The sequence below is a fragment of the Sparus aurata genome, chromosome 9, assembly GCF_900880675.1.
Source record: "Sparus aurata chromosome 9, fSpaAur1.1, whole genome shotgun sequence".
Classification (NCBI taxonomy): Eukaryota; Metazoa; Chordata; class Actinopteri; order Spariformes; family Sparidae; genus Sparus; species Sparus aurata.
This window is the reverse complement of record NC_044195.1, coordinates 20,374,213-20,394,633: the sequence shown is the minus strand read 5'-3', so window position 1 is coordinate 20,394,633 and position 20,421 is coordinate 20,374,213. Positions and strand designations below refer to the sequence as shown.

The following is a 20,421-nucleotide window of genomic DNA, read 5'->3' as shown; positions in this document are numbered from 1 at the left end:
TAAGGAATGTGTTACTGAATGGGCAGACATCTGGAACCAAGGGCGAAAAGTTGGGCCAAAAAGTTTGAAAAAGTAAAACAAAATAACAACAACAGTGGGCACCACCAATTTTACACAGTAAAGTGTCTTTACAGGGTGAACTACTGTATATGTGCAAAAAATATGTATAAAGCCTTTTGTGGCTATGGAGGAAACTAACTAAATGCAATTTAATAAAATGCCTCTCCCTGGCAAATTTGCATTGTTGGTAATATAGGTACCAGGTTTTGAAAAGGAAGAAGAATCCATGCAATAAAAATGCAATATCTCTGGTTTTGCTTTATCGATTTTGATAATTTGAATTGAACCTTTCCTGAAGGAGTCCAACAATGTTATACTAGTGCAATGCTACCACACACACACACACACACACACACACACACACACACACAAAAGAAAGAGTAACTGCTAACCAAAGAGGACATGTGACAGCTGTAGTGTATCGTCAGGTGTGTATACTGTATTATGCTAAATGTCACTGAAACTGACCTGTCTGCAATTGAACTTCTAGATGGCTCTTGTATGTTCAGCAATTCCCATTTTAAGATTCTAATTGCCATCACATTAGATATAGCCACAAAAAAGCCATATTTTCCTGAGCGTAACATAAATGAAATTTAAAATGGCATTCTCACGTGGCAACTAGCTGAAGAAGTATGATGTAATGGGTGGAGACATGTACATATGGTAACATACAAGGAGATGTTGTTCACGTTCACATAACAAGACCTCATTTGCCCCCAGTTTGCACTTGAAATAAGATACAGACAGAGAAGGACTTCAAAGCAGAGGGAAGTAAACCTAATGCCTGGGCAGTCAAATGGGTGAACGACACGGGAAAAAACAAGGCTTATTTTGTTATGAAGAATTAGATGGTGTCTCGTGGACGGATGGAGATAAGTCTTTTTGATGATTTCATCCAAAGGGAATCTTCCTTTAATGCTATAAATGATACATTTTCACCACCGCTTTTCAAGCATTCTCCAGTTTTGTCTTCCCTGTCGGATGTTACATAATTTTAACAAATTGCGGAGTTTGCCAATATTTCGAGAAAACGACTAGCAATTATAATAATGTATTGACGTTCACAATGAAGAAGAATGCATTATTTGTTTATGGGCATTCGCATGCCTAAGATTTATATGAGTGCTTGTCTGGTGGCTTCACTGGGGCTTGGCAGTACATCGTGCCATCGGACTTTGTTTGTATTTAATCAGATTGACTGCCAACATTATTAATAGCTGTGGAAGAAGGAGGGTAAAGGAGAAAATGAAGGAGAGAGGAGCGAAAGGTGCTGACAGAGAGCTGTATAATAAGCTTTTGTACAGTATCTTGGACATCTGCTCCCCTCTCTCCCTCCATCTGTGTGTCTGTCTGTCAATAATACTGTCTGTTCACTCTCAGCTACCTTAATTAATTTACCACATCCATAGCTGAGTTACATTGTATATGTATGGATGATGAAATACGCTTTTTTGATTTTCAGCACAGGTGGTTGTTGAAGTGTAATCTGGAGGGTTAAAACATAAACAGAAAAGAGATTGCAAGTGGACTGCAGACCTTGAAATGGCACACTAAACAACTACTGAGGCTTGGGAGTGAAGCCTGCAGACAGTTTAAGCTGTGCTGGAGAACGACCCATGTCTACTCATTGATATTCAGAGGCTCTATGAGTGAGAGCTGTAAACAACCAGAAAGCTCTGGAATTGGCACTCGAGGCATGTTGCAGGACACACACAGTTTCTGCTTTCTTAACAATGCTGGACATTCACATGTATTCAGACACTTAGAACACACTCACACAGACACCAGAGCCCCCGCCACACTCCCTAACTCACTCTCTCTCTCTCACTCCCTTGCTCTTCTTTCCTCCCCCTCTCTCGGTCTGCACCACATCAGCAGCAGCTGGAGAGTGCAGCATAGCATTTCAGAGCAGAGCCGAGAGGAGGGCAGGGCAGGCAGAGTGGCCCTGTGTGGGCCATCCAGCGGAGAAAGGGAATCTGCCCACTAACGTTGAGTCTCTCTCTTCCTCTCTCTCTCTATCTCTGTCTCTCTCTGTGTCTTTCTCTCTCTCTCTTTCTCTCTCTCTCTGTGTCTTTCTCTCTCTCTCTTTCTATCTCTCTTCTCTAGAGCTGCAAGCAGAGAAACAGCCAAGCTCCTCCTCTCCTGCCACTCAGGAACTGATGACAAGGCTGGGCTTTTTACTAGGAGAAGGGATCCCGGGTACGGCACGCATACCTATGGACGACAAGAATGAAAAGAAGGTATTCTAATTTTCTCCCTCCCCTCCAACTCCCCCCCTCTTCCAACAGCAGCTGCTGCCTCTGCTGCTGCTGCAGCAGCACACAGATAGAGAGATAAGGGAGAGAGGGAGAGGATGAGAAGCAGAGAGAAGTTGTGACAGTGTAACAGAAGAATGGATTTTTTTTGTTGGCGCTTGTTCCAATTTTTCCCCTGTGTGTTATCTTCGGATGGGGATTTAGGAGGCACCCCAGGGGATTACTTTTTTGGCGCAACAAACAACGGTAACTGTCTGTTTTGAGATGTTAATGATGTTTTAAAGAAAGGAACTGCATATTTTTAAAGAAATGTGGTGCTTTTATTTCAGTGTGAGCTCTCCTTTGTGGTGTGTGAGTCTCCCAGTAACTTGAGTAAAATTCCAGGGGCTCTTGAGTATGTAACAAGAGCGTCTGAGCCCGGGTCCAGAAATAGAGTTATGTTAGGTCTGAGCCTCACTTTGTTTGGCTCTGCTAATTAAGCTGGAGACCATGTGAAGAGTGGAGCAGCGCATTCTATGCTGCCCTCATGTATCTTGTGTCTTGGACACATTTCGACACTGAAGCGGCTGGAAGGGGAAAAAGAATAACAAAGTATTTTATGAGGTGTCTCATTAGTTGAGATGTCAGTAAAGGTGACAGTGTAATGGTTTTGACTTTGTGTTTGTTTGTGTGGGTGTAGGTGTGTTTCAGCCTAGGATGAGCATCTGCCAACAATTCTCTTTTCCTCCATACTGCTGTTTTACAACATGTCTATTAACTCAGCATGTTGTTTTTACTTGTGCCTTACAGTAAATTATTCAATGCCAGTAAGCTGTTTGGCACTCACTGTGACTTGTTAGTTAGAAGAAGCTTGGGCTGCATTGCCATGCAAAAACCTAATGGCGTGCTGTCTCAAAAATCAGGTGGGAGAAAGAATAATTGTTAGGCAGTTGGTATTCTACAAGTTGTTAATGGCTAGGGTATGCAGCATCCCCTCTATTCCTCTGTTTGGATTCTTCTAGCTTGCTAGTGAATGAGTAGATGTCAAATAAGAGGTTAGTCCCACCTCTCTCTCAAACCGGTGAAGCATTGGTGAGTCGTACTCGTATTTTATGAGATTGGTCTGAATGAATATTAATTTTTTGCAGTGGAAAAATCCCACATTATCTGTTCATTTTGAAACACTGTAAGCTTTTATGCAGGAAAAAGCTTTGATTAATTGAGAAACTTACTTACTAGCACTATTTATGTGTAGTATGTACTGAAGTTGTTCCATTATCCTCAAAGATTTTAGTGCAGTAACAATATACAGTATGTGAAAAGCGCCTTAGAAACAGGTTTGGGATGTTTGAGTTCAGATTGAATGTGAGATTTTAATTGGAGGAGTTTGTTTTAGAAGCCAAATATGGGTAAAAGCCCCTCAAGCAGCAACACATCTGTAAGAAAGCTGTTGTTTTAAGGATAAGGGTTGATTACATATGACCTGGGCTTGTAATATTTTTGTTTGGTAACTGTAGAGATAGCAATAAGCCTGCTAAAGAAACCCCCCTGTGTTGAAAATGAAAGCATGCTGAATTCACTGGAATGTGAATGAAGCATGATGAGGGAGGAGTCAGTTCAGAACTTACTGAGTGACAATCAGGCTTAATCACTGTGCTTGAAAGCTTTGGTTCTTCTTACAGTGGGAAAACGATGAGCTTCTTGAGCTACAGTATATTGTTTGTAATCAGAGTACAGTTGATCCAAGATGGGGAAACAGGACAAACCAGCTTTAATTTGGATTTCTACGCTTGTCAGTTAGCTCAAACAAAGCTTCAGCTGCTGTATGCTTGTCAGACAGGCTTGATGGCATGAGAAAGGTATCTTTTGTGTCACAACAAAGTGTAGACTTCTTCCCTTGTGAAATTCTCTTCAGGCTTTTTATAGTTGCTCCAGACACATGAGTGTGTAATTTTCAAGTCTTTCTCCGTTTACAGGGCTTTTGCCCTTCGGCTTTTGTGTCATGCTCGCATGTGAAAGGCTTGTTTATTTGGGAGGAATTTTATTTGGCATTGCTTTCACATGATCCAGTTGAAATAGGCAGCAAACTCTGATCAAATCAGCCTTTATAGCTTTCTCAATTCTCCTTCCAAATAAGGTTGGAAAATTATTTTTTGTTGTGTTTTTTGCTGCTCACGCTGAAAAAATGTGAAGAAGTTGCCAGCCGTTGAGTTGATTTCATACTTCATTGACAGGTTTGATTAGTAGAGCACATTCTTGGTGTACCTTAACCCTTTTCCCTGTCCCCCCTCTCTCCAGTGCTTTGTGACTAGCCAGGGTATCAGTCCCTGCTCTACACTCACCAGCAGCACGGCATCTCCCAGCACTGACAGCCCATGCTCCACGCTCAACAGCACGACCAGTCGCCCCCCTCTGAGCCGCTCCAGCCCCTGTGGGACCATCACAAGCCCCAGCTCCACACTCGAGAGCAAGGACAGCGGGATCATAGGTGAGAAATGGCCCACTTCATCATCATACACAAGTAGCAACTTGTTTGATCCATGAAAACTTGGTGAGATTAGAAGCAACAGAAGCAGCTTGAAGGTAGCCTGTTGAGTCTTTTTCATCAATGTCCCTGTGACCTGACTCTGAACTGACCCGTCCATTATCTTTGGGAATGCACATTTCTGGCACAAATGTCCACTTGGATTCAAGAATGAACAATGGAATTTCTCTCAAGTTTGTGACAAAAGGTTTTGATGATATTGAGCTTCAGGTGATCAGTCCTCTGTACTTAATAAATCTAATAATGTAATATTGTTTAAAAAACAGCATGTTTCTCACCGGTGGATTATTCATTCCAATCATACATGTCAATGTGATATCATAAACTTCACAGACTACATTTACCTTTCCAGATCTAGTTTTGGTTTTTGTTTATTGCACATGTGGCAACACAAAATTCATGCAAGAGGCATTGTTGCTGTTGTTTTTACACTATTGGCTGTGATAATGAGCCAAAAAAGTGAGTAAAACAGACCAACAAACAATCAAACATGGATCTATACAAAACAGGATTTAGAATAGACCTTTGCAAATGTTTGATGAGGAAGAAAATGCATTTGTTACCTTTGTCAGGTCTTGAGGATTCACACAATGCATGTGAGTAACACTTGAGTGAATAAATGTCAAGTCAAGTCGATTGTATTTATATAGCACATTTCATACGGCAAGCGTAAACTCAATGTGCTTCAAGAAATTAAAACAAAGATACATTGTAGAACATAAAATAGCATATAGGATAAAAAAAATAAATAAAATAAAATAAAATAGAATAAAAACATTTAGACATTATACAATCACACAAGAATGTATTTTTATCATCATTTAAAAAGGGAGATGATAATAAAAAATTCTTAAAACAAATGAGACAGAATTAACATACACTCTTTAAACTTAACTAAAAGCTTGCGAAAAAAGATATGTTTTTAGTTTACTTTTAAAAGAAGACACTGTTGTAGCAGACCGTATTTCATGTGGAAGAGAATTCCAGAGAGTGGGACCATAGTGGCTGAAAGTGCCATGAGCTGATTCGGAGTTGATTCTGGGTGTAGTGAGGAGCTCTTTATCTGATGATCTGAGGGATCTCCCTGGTGTGTATTTGGTGAGCATGGCACCATTACAACATTTATAAACAACTAGACAATTCCCCGCCGGGAAATCGCGAGAGTGGGCTGTGCGCTTTGCCCCGTGAAGAAAAAGCAAACATGGCATCAGCAAAGTTTCCTCACCATCAAGCGGGAAAGGCCTTAAGGAACACACACATTAAGTTTTGTGGTCCTAGTTTCAGAAATGTGGTAATAGGAGCGAGTTAAAAAAGGCCGCAGTTTTGCAAGTCCTCTTCCCGATTTACATTGGAGTGAATGGAGCAGTTGAGAGCTACTCTTGTCGGTTAGAGGCAGATCAATCCAAAACCATTAATCCTACCGATAAAGTAGACACATTGGGAGAAAGAAGACACGTGTGGCTAAAACTCCGGAAAATATCACTGTTTTTGAGCCCAATTTGTGGCCAGGATCCTCACGGAAAGAGAACATTTCTGAGCAAATTTTTGAGGTTCTCTCACTCTGTCAGTTGGCCCTCTCCACTCTGTTGCACGAACATTCCGCCATACACAATCATTGAAAACCCAGAATCTTTCCAAAATCACTCACCGTCATTCAAGGATCACAGTTCAAAAACTACACATCATAGGAAAAAAGTTCGAATACAACTTAAATACTCAGTACTTGTGCCTACATTTTAAAGCTGAAATGGTGTTTCTACGTGAACGTATGCCAGAGCAGGAGATGTTTGAAAAACGTTGCAGATTTCTGACTTTTTTTACCTCCCCCCATTCATTCCTTATGGGAAATTTTATCGCAGTTTTCGCGACTTATGTCGCGAAAAATTAACATTTCGTAAAGCTGAATAATAGCAACCCGAGTCCGATCGAGCCGCACATTGAATGAGCAAAAAAATAATCATTAAATGTAGTTTAAATGTTGGGAAATATACTGTGTGTGCGTTTGTGTGCATGTGAGTGCACGCTTAAGCTTTGCTGTGTGTGTGTGTGTGTGTGTGTGTGTGTGTGTACATGTCTCTCTGTCTGTCTGTCTGTCTCATGTGTGTCTCCTGTCTGTCTGTCTGTCTGTCTGTCCGATGTGTGTCTCCTGTCTGTCTGTCTGTCTGTCTGATGTATGTCTCCTGTCTGTCTGTCTGTCTGTCTGATGTATGTCTCCTGTCTGTCTGTCTGTCTGTCTGTCACTCTCTCTCTTTGCCCAGCTGATTTCGGTTGCTAGGTGACAGTTGGCAGGGGCCGTAGCAACGGACTGTGACGGAGTCAGTTGGCCCTCTCCACTCTGCTGCACGAACATTCCCCCATACACAATCATTGAAAACCCAGAATTTCTCCAAAATCACTCACCATCGTTCAAGGATCACAGTTCAAAAACTACACATCATAGGAAAAAAGTTCAAATACAACAAAAATACTCAAGACCTGTGCCTACATTTTAAAGCTGGAATGGTGTTTCTAGCTGAATGTATGCCAGAGCAGGAGATGTTTGAAAAACATCGCAGATTTGCGAGTTTTTTGACCTCATCCCATTCATTCCTTATGGGAAGTGTCTCGCAGCTGTTCGCGTCTTACGACGCGAAAGATTAATATTCTAGAGAACTGAATTATAGCATACAGAGTCCGATCAAGCCGCACATTGAATGAGTGAAAAAATGATCGTTTAATGTCGTTTAAATGCTGAGAAATATACTGTGTGTGTGCGTCTGTGTGCATGTGAGAGCACGCTTAAGCAGCTCTGTGTGTGTGTCTACATGTCGCTCTGTCTGTCTGTCCGTCTGTCTGTCTGATGTGTGTCTCCTGTCTGTCTTTCTGTCTGTCTGATGTGTGTCTCCTGTGTGTCTGTCTGTCTGTCTGTCTGTCTGTCTGTCACTCTCTCTCTTGGCCCAGATGTTTTTGGTTGCTAGGTGACCGTTGGCAAGGGCCGTAGCAACGGCCTGTGAGGGAGCTGATTTGAGAGCAATTTCTGCCTCACATCTAGGACGTCAAACTAGTGCTATTTGGTCAAAATCTTACATGATATCAACAATTTTTTTTCACGATCGAGCCAGAAAGGCCTTAAAGAACACACTCATTAAGTTTTGTGGTCCTAGCTTCAGAAATGTGGAAATGGCAGCGAGTTAAAAAAGCGTGCAGTTTTGGAAATCCTTCTCCCGATTTACATTGGAGTAAATGGAGCATTTCAGAGCAACTCTTGTCGGTTAGCGGTCGATAATTTAAAAACCGTAAATCCTACCGATAAAGTAGACACATTGGGAGAAAGAAGACAAGTGTGGCTACAACTCTGGAAAGTATCACTGTTTTTGAGCCTAATTTGTGGTCAGGATCGTCACGGAAAGAGAAAATTTCGGAGCAAATTTTTGAGTCTCTCTCACTCTGTCAGTTGGCCCTCTCCACTCTGCTGCACGAACATTCCGCCATACACATACGCAGATTTGCAACTGTTTTGACCTCGCCCCATTCATTCCTTATGGGAAATTTTATCGCAGTTTTCGCGACTTATGTCGCGAAAAATTAACATTTCGTAAAGCTGAATAATAGCAACCCGAGTCCGATCGAGCCGCACATTGAATGAGCAAAAAAATAATCATTAAATGTAGTTTAAATGTTGGGAAATATACTGTGTGTGCGTTTGTGTGCATGTGAGTGCACGCTTAAGCATTGCTGTGTGTGTGTGTGTGTGTGTGTGTGTGTGTGTGTGTACATGTCTCTCTGTCTGTCTGTCTGTCTCATGTGTGTCTCCTGTCTGTCTGTCTGTCTGTCCGATGTGTGTCTCCTGTCTGTCTGTCTGTCTGTCTGATGTATGTCTCCTGTCTGTCTGTCTGTCTGTCTGATGTATGTCTCCTGTCTGTCTGTCTGTCTGTCTGTCACTCTCTCTCTTTGCCCAGCTGATTTCGGTTGCTAGGTGACAGTTGGCAGGGGCCGTAGCAACGGACTGTGAGGGAGTCAGTTGGCCCTCTCCACTCTGCTGCACGAATATTGCCCCATACACAATCATTGAAAACCCAGAATTTCTCCAAAATCACTCACCATCGTTCAAGGATCACAGTTCAAAAACTACACATCATAGGAAAAAAGTTCAAATGAAACAAAAATACTCAAGACCTGTGCCTACATTTTAAAGCTGGAATGGTGTTTCTACCTGAATGTATGCCAGAGCAGGAGATGTTTGAAAAACATCGCAGATTTGCGAGTTTTTTGACCTCATCCCATTCATTCCTTATGGGAAGTGTCTCGCAGCTGTTCGCGTCTTACGACGCGAAAGATTAATATTCTAGAGAACTGAATTATAGCATACAGAGTCCGATCAAGCCGCACATTGAATGAGTGAAAAAATGATCGTTTAATGTCGTTTAAATGCTGGGAAATATACTGTGTGTGTGCGTCTGTGTGCATGTGAGAGCACGCTTAAGCAGCTCTGTGTGTGTGTCTACATGTCGCTCTGTCTGTCTGTCCGTCTGTCTGTCTGATGTGTGTCTCCTGTCTGTCTTTCTGTCTGTCTGATGTGTGTCTCCTGTGTGTCTGTCTGTCTGTCTGTCTGTCTGTCTGTCACTCTCTCTCTTGGCCCAGCTGTTTTTGGTTGCTAGGTGACCGTTGGCAAGGGCCGTAGCAACGGCCTGTGAGGGAGCTGATTTGAGAGCAATTTCTGCCTCACATCTAGGACGTCAAACTAGTGCTATTTGGTCAAAATCTTACATGATATCAACAATTTTTTTTCACGATCGAGCCAGAAAGGCCTTAAAGAACACACTCATTAAGTTTTGTGGTCCTAGCTTCAGAAATGTGGAAATGGCAGCGAGTTAAAAAAGCGTGCAGTTTTGGAAATCCTTCTCCCGATTTACATTGGAGTAAATGGAGCATTTCAGAGCAACTCTTGTCGGTTAGCGGTCGATAATTTAAAAACCGTAAATCCTACCGATAAAGTAGACACATTGGGAGAAAGAAGACAAGTGTGGCTACAACTCTGGAAAGTATCACTGTTTTTGAGCCTAATTTGTGGTCAGGATCGTCACGGAAAGAGAAAATTTCGGAGCAAATTTTTGAGTCTCTCTCACTCTGTCAGTTGGCCCTCTCCACTCTGCTGCACGAACATTCCGCCATACACATACGCAGATTTGCAACTGTTTTGACCTCGCCCCATTCATTCCTTATGGGAAATTTTATCGCAGTTTTCGCGACTTATGTCGCGAAAAATTAACATTTCGTAAAGCTGAATAATAGCAACCCGAGTCCGATCGAGCCGCACATTGAATGAGCAAAAAAATAATCATTAAATGTAGTTTAAATGTTGGGAAATATACTGTGTGTGCGTTTGTGTGCATGTGAGTGCACGCTTAAGCATTGCTGTGTGTGTGTGTGTGTGTGTGTGTGTGTGTGTGTGTGTGTGTGTACATGTCTCTCTGTCTGTCTGTCTGTCTCATGTGTGTCTCCTGTCTGTCTGTCTGTCTGTCCGATGTGTGTCTCCTGTCTGTCTGTCTGTCTGTCTGATGTATGTCTCCTGTCTGTCTGTCTGTCTGTCTGATGTATGTCTCCTGTCTGTCTGTCTGTCTGTCTGTCACTCTCTCTCTTTGCCCAGCTGATTTCGGTTGCTAGGTGACAGTTGGCAGGGGCCGTAGCAACGGACTGTGAGGGAGTCAGTTGGCCCTCTCCACTCTGCTGCACGAATATTGCCCCATACACAATCATTGAAAACCCAGAATTTCTCCAAAATCACTCACCATCGTTCAAGGATCACAGTTCAAAAACTACACATCATAGGAAAAAAGTTCAAATGAAACAAAAATACTCAAGACCTGTGCCTACATTTTAAAGCTGGAATGGTGTTTCTACCTGAATGTATGCCAGAGCAGGAGATGTTTGAAAAACATCGCAGATTTGCGAGTTTTTTGACCTCATCCCATTCATTCCTTATGGGAAGTGTCTCGCAGCTGTTCGCGTCTTACGACGCGAAAGATTAATATTCTAGAGAACTGAATTATAGCATACAGAGTCCGATCAAGCCGCACATTGAATGAGTGAAAAAATGATCGTTTAATGTCGTTTAAATGCTGGGAAATATACTGTGTGTGTGCGTCTGTGTGCATGTGAGAGCACGCTTAAGCAGCTCTGTGTGTGTGTCTACATGTCGCTCTGTCTGTCTGTCCGTCTGTCTGTCTGATGTGTGTCTCCTGTCTGTCTTTCTGTCTGTCTGATGTGTGTCTCCTGTGTGTCTGTCTGTCTGTCTGTCTGTCTGATGTGTGTCTAGTGTCTGTCTGTCTGTCACTCTCTCTCTTGGCCCAGCTGTTTTTGGTTGCTAGGTGACCGTTGGCAAGGGCCGTAGCAACGGCCTGTGAGGGAGCTGATTTGAGAGCAATTTCTGCCTCACATCTAGGACGTCAAACTAGTGCTATTTGGTCAAAATAGCCCACTATGGACACCTATAGCTCTGCTATAGAGGTGTCCATAGTGGGCTGGCGAGCACAGCCCACTAAAAAGAGGCGCGAGCAATAACAATAGTGGGCTGTGCTCCGCACAGCCCACTATTGTTATTGCTCGCTATAGATGAGCCATATATACTATAGCTCTGCTATAGAGGTGTCTATAGCAGAGCAGCCCACTGGACACCTATAGCTCTGCTATAGAGGTGTCCATAGTGGGCTGGCGAGCACAGCCCACTAATAAGAAGAGGGACGAGGAATAACTATAGTGGGCTGTGCTCCGCACAGCCCACTATGGACACCTATAGCTCTGCTATAGAGGTGTCCATAGTGGGCTGGCGAGCACAGCCCACTAATAAGAAGTATTTTAAAATCAATTCTTTGTTTTACTGGGAGCCAATGAAGAGATGATAAAATAGGAGTGATGTGCTCAAACCTTTTGGTTTTTGTTAGTACTCTGGCTGCAGCATTTTGAATACGCTGGAGATTATGTTAATGTGAGTAACATTGCATGTAAACATAACTTTGTTAATGAGAAAACGCTGCAGGGCACCTTTACTTTAGCAGCTTAAAGCTATCCACATGGAGACCAGAGGTGAAAATGGTGGAAATTATTGTACTGTTGTATGTATTTCTGTTTGAGGAAATTGTCTTGAATTGTACTTCATGATGCAAAAATAAACCACCTACAGACATCAATATCCTAATGCACATAACACAAAGCACCATTTGTTAAAAAACAATCTTCAAAACTGACTTTACTGCAGTTAAAAACCACCTGTGGAGCCTTTGCCAAAATGATGAGCAGTCACGTTAGGAATGCTAGTGATGAGCCAAGTCAGCTGCAGATCCAATGGGAAACCAGGCACAGTGCATCAATAGTTTGGTCAGGAGCATTAGTAGCTGCAGCTTACCAGTGGCTACATCAGTTTCTAGGTCTGATAAAAACATAGGCTCTGCTGACCTCCCTTTAATGTTTTTATTCTTCTTTTGGCATTTATCTTGCACAGTGGAACCTTCAGCGTCCCCTAGCACACACTTACTGCATTATGATCACTTATTACACTATTTCCCATGAAGCCCTTCTATTTCCTATTTTGCGAGCCCAGGATTGCAGTTACCTCGTTTGCACTTGCTTGATTGAGAGAAAAGTCTCACCTGTGTGGTGCCAGTCATCATTCATCATTTTGTTAAACCCATTTGATTTTTCACAGGACTGAATAGAATTTGTGTCATGGTTGATTCATCCTCCACCATTTCTCACTTATTGGGTTTGTATAGAGCTGTTCCGGTATGAGGGTGCATTGAGGTGACAGCAGCCACAGTTTGACGTTGTATAATATCTCCTGTAATAGCTCTGTAAGACATCTGGGGATTTGCACAAGCTGACAGGAATGTGACGTAGTCTATTCATGTATTAATCTGTCCGCTGTTTCTACTCAAAAAGCTTTCAGTGGCGATACAATGGTTAGAAATTCATTCTGAAGACATGTTTTGAGTTGTACATCATGTTTTGAGTGTTACAATCAATAGCAGATTGTAACTGTATGATTTTGCAGTTATCCTCAGTTGAACTTGAATCTGAAGGCGCTGGTAGATTTTCTTTTTTTTTGTGGGGGGGAGTTCATTTTCCATATCCCTGTCTGAAGTAACTGGGATATCATACATTTTGTGCTTATTAAGGGTAAAAGACTGACATGATTGTTCCACAGTGTTGCCAAAGCCAGATATAACACAACAATTTGGATTTCCAATACTGCAGAGTTGACATAACTGATTATCAAGAGTCAGTCATTCTGTCCCCCAGAGCAATATCACAGCTAGCTGCTAAATAATTTATGGAAGCTCTGATATATAATCTTTCAGCCTAGAGCATTGACATGCTGCCACCCAGGATGAGAAAAGCAGTAACATTGCATTTGTTGAAGTCTATCTCATCGTAAAGCTACTTTACTTGTGTCAAATCAAGATTTATTTTGCAAGAGAACGACACGATGTGACATCAGGCCTACAACATCCCACCCAGCCGCCTTGATAAGACCGCGCAGGCAGGCAAAAGAACAAAGCTATGTTGTGTGTACAAGTCAGATTCCAGCCTGAGATTAATGTTCCTAGTTCTTTGAAGTTTTGACTCTCACTCTGATTTCAAAAGCACATTAATTTGGCTTTCTACTGCCTTAAAAGCTCCTTGGTGGAACTGGGTAGACTTTGCAACATTTACATACAGTTCCCACAGGACGTTCTGGATGAAGTGCATGGAAAAGGACTTAAACAGGCCCCTAAAGCAATGACCATGTTCAGCTCTGCATATGGTAAAATATTTTTTTTCCCCCCAGGGGCTATAATTCAACCAAATAACCAATCACTGTAACTTCCTCCTTTGCTGTGCTCAGAGCAGGGGATGTGTGACAGGTGTCATGAATGACTTCATATTTGCCTAGGTAAACAGCATAGGAGTTAGGATGTGTTAGATTAGTGATAGTGATGATGATGCAACGTGCTGCAGCATTATGAAATCCAGATTAAGAGTGTGTGATGCAAACACAGCCAGCTGGCCAGTCAGTTCCAGTCCCCTGACTGTGCTGATGTTTCTGTATCCAGCTGCCTGTCATTGTACTGCTCTGGCCCTCCACACAGTTTTTGTTTTTTTTAGATCGTATTAGATGGTCGGGTTGGCCTGAGGACAGATTAAAGGATTTAGTCTCGTGTTAGTAAAACACCTGTCTGAATGCAAAAAATACTAAAGGCTTGTTCTCCACTCTAATCTTACATTTTTTTATGTGGTTGAGTGTGATTTGGTTCATAGTACAGCATCCAGTCGCAGTGCGCTGTATGATATTGGATTCTCATCGACGTAGTGTCTGAGCTCAGGAAATGAATTCTGATGAAGACTGTGTCTGTAAATATAAAATCAGGTGGTGAACGGGGTTGATAAAGGCAATGACGAGAAGCATGTAGTTATTAAAAGTTCCATTACAGCTCCGTATCTCACTTGAGATGAAGACAAGATAAATGTTTATAGCACACGAACGACTTTACTCTCACATTTCTTCCCTCCTGCGCTTATCTTACCTCCCTCGCTTGCTCTAATCCTCTCTCTGTTTCCATCTCCTCTCAGCCACCATCACCAGTTCTTCAGAGAATGATGACCGCAGCGGCTCCAGCCTGGAGTGGAGTAAGGATGGAAGCCTGAGGGGCAGTGGGCGCCATGGCCTGGCACAGAGTGTGCGGGCAGACACCTGCTCCCCTGTGGCTGAAGAAGACTCCAACAGTGCCAACGCAACACCAGCTGACACCCCGTCCAGGACAGACCAGCAGCAACAACAGCTGCAGCAGCAGTCTAACACATCAGCAGGGGCACCACAGCCTCCAAGTCACTCACCTGAGGGACCAGTTCCATACCCACCACAGGCAACTTCTTCCCTCATGATGCCGAGGCCGAACTCTGTAGCAGGTAGGAGCCCTTTGATTTGTGAGCCTTTGACATCTGGATGTCTTCTGTGCAACACAATGGATATGTATACCTTTTCTTTTTAGCATTACATGAAACATTTAACTTAAGTTCTCTTATGGTATGCTGATACATGGTATGTGTGACTCTGTGCTTGGCTGTCGGTCAGTCATTTTAAGATTGTGATGCTATGATATGACTTGTGCCTGAGGCTGACAAGTGTTGTGTCAGTTCTAGTCCCACCGAGTGACAGTCACAGACCTGAAGGAGCCTGGGTAGATATAGAGGGAATAAGATGTTGATGCAAGCCACTCTCTGGCTGATCTGTTCTGCATTCCAGCCCTAGAACCTCCCTGTTATGGCTCAGCTCGCCATGTCCACACAGCTGTCACAGTTGTTGATATCCCTTGCTTGCTACCCCCTTTTCCCCTCTTCTCTTTCCCCCTTTTTCCATTCACTGATCTCCTTCACACTACCTCCCTCTGTTTCTGCTGTCGCTGCCTTTGACCTTGGCACTGTTGTTATAACACATGCAGCCATTAGTTTTACATCTTCCTTTAAAACTTCGGTCCACAGCTGAGTTCAGACCGAGTTGATGCAGCAAAAATCCAGCCTTCACTGAATTCCATGGTTGAAATAGTATTTGTGAACTATTATCTTCAGCTGAGTTATACCCTTAGGACTCACTCAGGACAGTTGTTGGATTTTAATGTTCAGGCGAACTGTGAAACCACCAGCAATGTACTCCGCAAATTGTACTTGCAATCACATGCTGTTTATCTTACTCCATGCCCAGGGGAACATGGTGTACATGCTTTCTATTGGGCTGACTAGACACTAGAAATAACAGCAATATAAACATAGAGGACATGAGCTAAACATTTGCTTGTTATTGTAATTGCAGACTAGAACATGAGTTGTATATGAAAGGGTAAAGAACCTGAAAAGTTATGTAAAAAGTGAAGAGATTAGGGTAGCAGTTTGTAGAGCAAATTAACTGTATGTTAATGTGTATGAGGTGCACTATGTCATTTTAAGACATCATAATCAGAAGTGAAAGACTTACTTATGTTTTAGCCCTTAACAAACTAAATAACTTTCAATTAGCAGGGGCAGACTGGGCAGAACTGGGGAAGGAAGAACCGTAAAAACACAGATGGAATTAAGTCTCAAAGTAAAGGAGAGTTTTACCTGTTTCACCTGGATGCCACAGCTGCCAGTGTGCTGAAGTTCAAATGCTTTACTGTTCTTGCAAAATAGGCCTACCTTGGGTTTGACCCTGAGAGAACACAGTAACTATTCACTATGCCCCATCACAGTCATTTTCTCTTTGATGACATCTAGCTAGTTTGAATGCACTTATTGTAAATTGCCATGAACGAAAGCATCTGCCAAGCGAATTCAAAGCAATGAAAAGGAAGTGTATTTGTCTCAAAGCCCAGCAAGTAGCACACCTATCTGCTGAAGGTAATTTGCTTATTCTGTTTGCCATAATTGTTTTCTTTAACTCATTGTGGGAGAGTAAGATAGAGAGTGAAAAAGAAATAAAGCTGAAAAATACCACGTTTGATGCATAGCCTGTACTCAGTGGAGTGTCATAACTTTGGTATCGTTTCTGAAGCCCGGGGTTAAATCTGTGCTCACATTGTAACCATAAAGTGGTACATGGCATTGTGCTGAACGCGCCTGTTCAGTGGCCATTCTACTGTTCCACTCTTTTACATCGCATCATTATTTTGCCGCTGACATAAACCTGACCAGCACAGACATACACCGGCTCATAAAGCTAACAGCCCAGGAAATATTTGCCTGTTTGTGTGTGTTGGTTTGCGTGTAATCTCGTCCTCCTGTGTGCGCCAAAGGTTTATGGGCTGATGTCATAGTTATGCAGCGTTGCCCTCTAGGGACCTGCAGAATTCACACCTCAGATTTTACGCCGTGTGGCAAGGCCCTGAGAGAGGACGTCAAGGACATGGTGAGACAGGTTCATTTATGGCCCAAACCAATCTGCGTTGGTGTCAGGGTGTGCCAGGGACAGTGACTCTTTTCAGTGGATGCTCAAGGAAACAAAAAAAAATTATATTGTTTCTAAAGAGGCAATTACTGAAGCAGGTCCGAGCAACCAGTGGAGTAGATAGCAAAACAAACAGGAATGCATTCATCATAAGTGCATTCATTCACTGTGCCAGAACCTCTCTGACTATTTTCAGTTGTGTGGCTCTGTGAGCCAGCACATTGGATAATGAGTTGCCTGCTCTGAAATCTCTAAGACAACCAAGGTTATAGGTTATGTATTTGGTTGAGTTGTGTAATTGCATTATCCCAAATATTTCCAACAATTTAAAACCCAGAGGGATTTGTAATTTCATTCAAGGTAAAAGCAATTTAAAATCATGGTTGAAAGACAATCAAGTGTGGGACCATACAAATATCCTTTAGCATGCTTTATTTTATTTTTTAAGTTTTCTTATCCTTGTTTTTAATTGTCTCAATGTCCTGTGCCCTATGTGCACTATTTTATGTTAATGTTTTCTACGCGTCTATTGTAGCTGTCATTACACCTGCCCAGGGATTGAAGAAACACATTACTAAATAAATGCATTATACTCAAAAGTGTAGTCCTTGATTATAATTGTAATTGATGAAAGCAGATAAATGATCACTCCCTCACTACTACCTAAAAGATACCGGGGGTAGAAAAAAAACTTTTGGTTCATTAATTTGCGCTATACATTAACACCTCAAAGCAGCAATTAATCATCATGAGTGTGCTTACACCACATTTCTCATTGACTCACTTTTCCAACACAATGCCACTTAGCTTCCTAATGGTCCTTGTGGTACTCCAGGTTACCATGACATAACTCAGTCGAAAGATAGAGGCAGTATGTTGTCATTGTCATGTGAATAAATATCCCAAGAGTATTGAATAAAGAAAACAGAAATCAGCACCTCCAGTTCTCCAACCATAGTTCTCTTCTTCAAAACGGTAGATTGCTCCCATTGGGTTGCGAGTGGCTTCTGCTCTAAATGAGGTCAAGTCTCTCAGGGTTCTTGTTGAAAGGTGAGAGTGAGATGGAGGATGAGTTGCACAGGCCGACCTGTGTGGAGTGGGCATTGATGCAGACCCTGTACATGGTGAAGAGGGAGCGAGGCACAAAGGCAAAGCTTTCTCTTTCACAGTTGTTCTAGATTTTACATAGTAGCAACCCCAAAAAATAGATCACAGATCAAAATAATAAAAATTAAGCTTTTTACAGGGTATTGTGGCACATACTTAGGTACAGTGTGGGAAACATTGACATCTGAGAGGAATTTAGTAGCTGCTCCTTAAAGCTTAAAAGAGCTGGTTATGGTTGTACGGGCATCTCTGGAGGCATCCACAAGGTATTCAACTATCTTGGGACGGATTGGAGCATGCCGGGGAATACATGCCTGACCTGGCCTGAGAACACCTCAGGATCCCTCTAGGAAGAGCTTGAGTGTGTGGCTGTGAAAAAGAAACAGTGGACATCCTTACCTAGCCTGTTGGCATTTATGTGGTTGAAAATAGACGGATGGATTTCATTGACTTTTGCTTAACAGTCTTTAGAGAGAACTGCATACTTCACACTGAAAGGAACAAAACCTTACAGTTTTGTTGTTACATCACCTACCAACCAACATCCAGGTAGGGTTGAATGATATGTTGAATTTGAGAAAACAAGCTACTATCAGTACAAAACTGGCTAGTGCCAATATAGTTGCTCAGCTTTGTTTTGCACAAGCATGGGTAGGGCAGTAAAGAAAATTAACACAGACAAGAAAATAAATATTCTTGCACCTTTTTTGTCTAATAAAGCTAAGAGCACACAATCATACTCCATCTGAATCAAAGTTTCACTCTTTTACAAATGTTACACAAATGTAATTGCCTTGTTAACTCACCATAACACACTGACCAAAACAGTCTTGGTTAGTCTTTCCACTTTTCCATTAGTCACTCTGGTTTGGGTCGAAATAAATCCTTGATCCACATAATTAGATTTGAAATATTCTGGCTCTACACACTGCTTCTCCATGCTGTCTCTCTCTGCAGTTGCTGGTCTCTTTTTGCTACTGGGTTAGCTGAACAAGAGTCTGTCGCTGAGCAGTGGCTCTCACTTATTTCATCTGAAGTAGACCGTTAAATTGGCTAAATAAAATCACCAAATTCCACCCAAAACAATCACCCCCAAAAAGTAGCTAATTTCAACCAAACACTAATAGCTGATGTATTCATCCAGTCGCCCAACACAGATACCTAGATACTATACTGCCTAGAATAAAGAAAGAGTAGGAAATGTGCAGTATTATTTCACCCATATAAACACTGGACTATTCTTATGACTATTCTTATAATTAAATATTGGAAAAGCAAAATGAATACAGAGATTAAGAGAAATGAAGTTGCTTAGGGTTGCAGCGCAAATTTCCTTTGAGACAGAGTGTTTTTTGTCCACCTGTCTCATGCCAATCAACAAATGTATAGCTAGACCTCTAGAATGTTAGCTATGTATGTAGAGGAATGTCCGCATATTGCCCAGAAGTGTCATTTGCACGTCCTCGGTGAACACACACATTCATACTGTGGCTAGCCTGTCCGTGGGCCGCTGTGGGAACTTACATCACCTGTCACCTCTGAATTCAGATACCTCTTATGGAGCACTTCCCCATTGCATCATTAGCCGGTTGTCTCTGAGGTGCTATCTTGGCCACCATTCTTCATAAAACATATTTTCTTGTAAGGAACTATTAAAAAGTTGTCACAAAGGCAACCCCCAACAGAGGCACCACAGGCATTTATCATCCCTTTTCTATCAAAATGTACCCTGTTTAAATGTCATAGCTGACCACATGCAAGAGCTGTGTGGAATATATACTTTAGAAAGCCCATGAAATCTTATTGGCTTTTTTTCTTCCTGCACTTTGTGTTTTCAAAGAACCTATGTGGGGAAAAAATATTTTTCTCATGTCCTCACAGCACCCCTGATAATGCAGTCATCTGTTTGCAGCCCAGCTTGAAAAGCCTGCTGAGACGGCTCTTACCAAATAGGCAAGATTCTTTTTGATAGGGATATAAATGGCATTCTGAAAAATGTCTGTGTTTGACTCACAGTATCTAAATCAATAATATCTAATTATTTGTTCTGATTCTTAATACTTTTGGGTGTGGTGCAGTTTTATAAGTCACAATTAATTATCCATCAAAATTGATCATGTAAATGAGCAGCCCTGCAGGTTGGACCAGGTGATATGAACCAGACAAACTCTGGAAAAGAGAAGAGAGTAAACAGTTTTCTTGACCTGTTTAAATCATTAAATGTTTTTATTAGATTGCTCGCAGTACCACTCACATCTTACTCTGTTTGACTGGGATGTTGTTGCCACTCAGCAATTAAACAAAGGTATATCTATGGTATCTCCAAAAATCTCAAACATTTTGTGTCAGATGTGATTTCAAAATTGTTTGGGAATAATTTAAATGTTTTTAATGATGTTAACATGACCAGTGTTGACCTCATATTTCAGTCTGAGCAAGGTAGGCAACCCATTAGCAACACTAACTTTTTGTCCACATGGTAACTTTCAAATGTCAAATTTTGCAGCAACCATGAATGTTTATGCGTCCAAAAAAAACAG

At 41.9% G+C, this 20,421-nt stretch overlaps 1 protein-coding gene across 2 annotated transcripts in view; it reads left to right on the top strand.

Annotated features, from left to right (window-relative positions):
• tanc1b (tetratricopeptide repeat, ankyrin repeat and coiled-coil containing 1b) overlaps positions 1-20,421 on the top strand; it is a 130,155-nt gene that overhangs the window by 69,855 nt on the left and 39,879 nt on the right. For both annotated transcript variants that reach the window (XM_030427791.1, XM_030427790.1), the window contains exons 5-7: positions 2,170-2,303; positions 4,596-4,785; positions 14,428-14,763. In XM_030427791.1, coding sequence (XP_030283651.1) covers positions 2,170-2,303; positions 4,596-4,785; positions 14,428-14,763 — 660 coding nt within the window. The remainder of the gene's footprint in view (positions 1-2,169; positions 2,304-4,595; positions 4,786-14,427; positions 14,764-20,421) is intronic.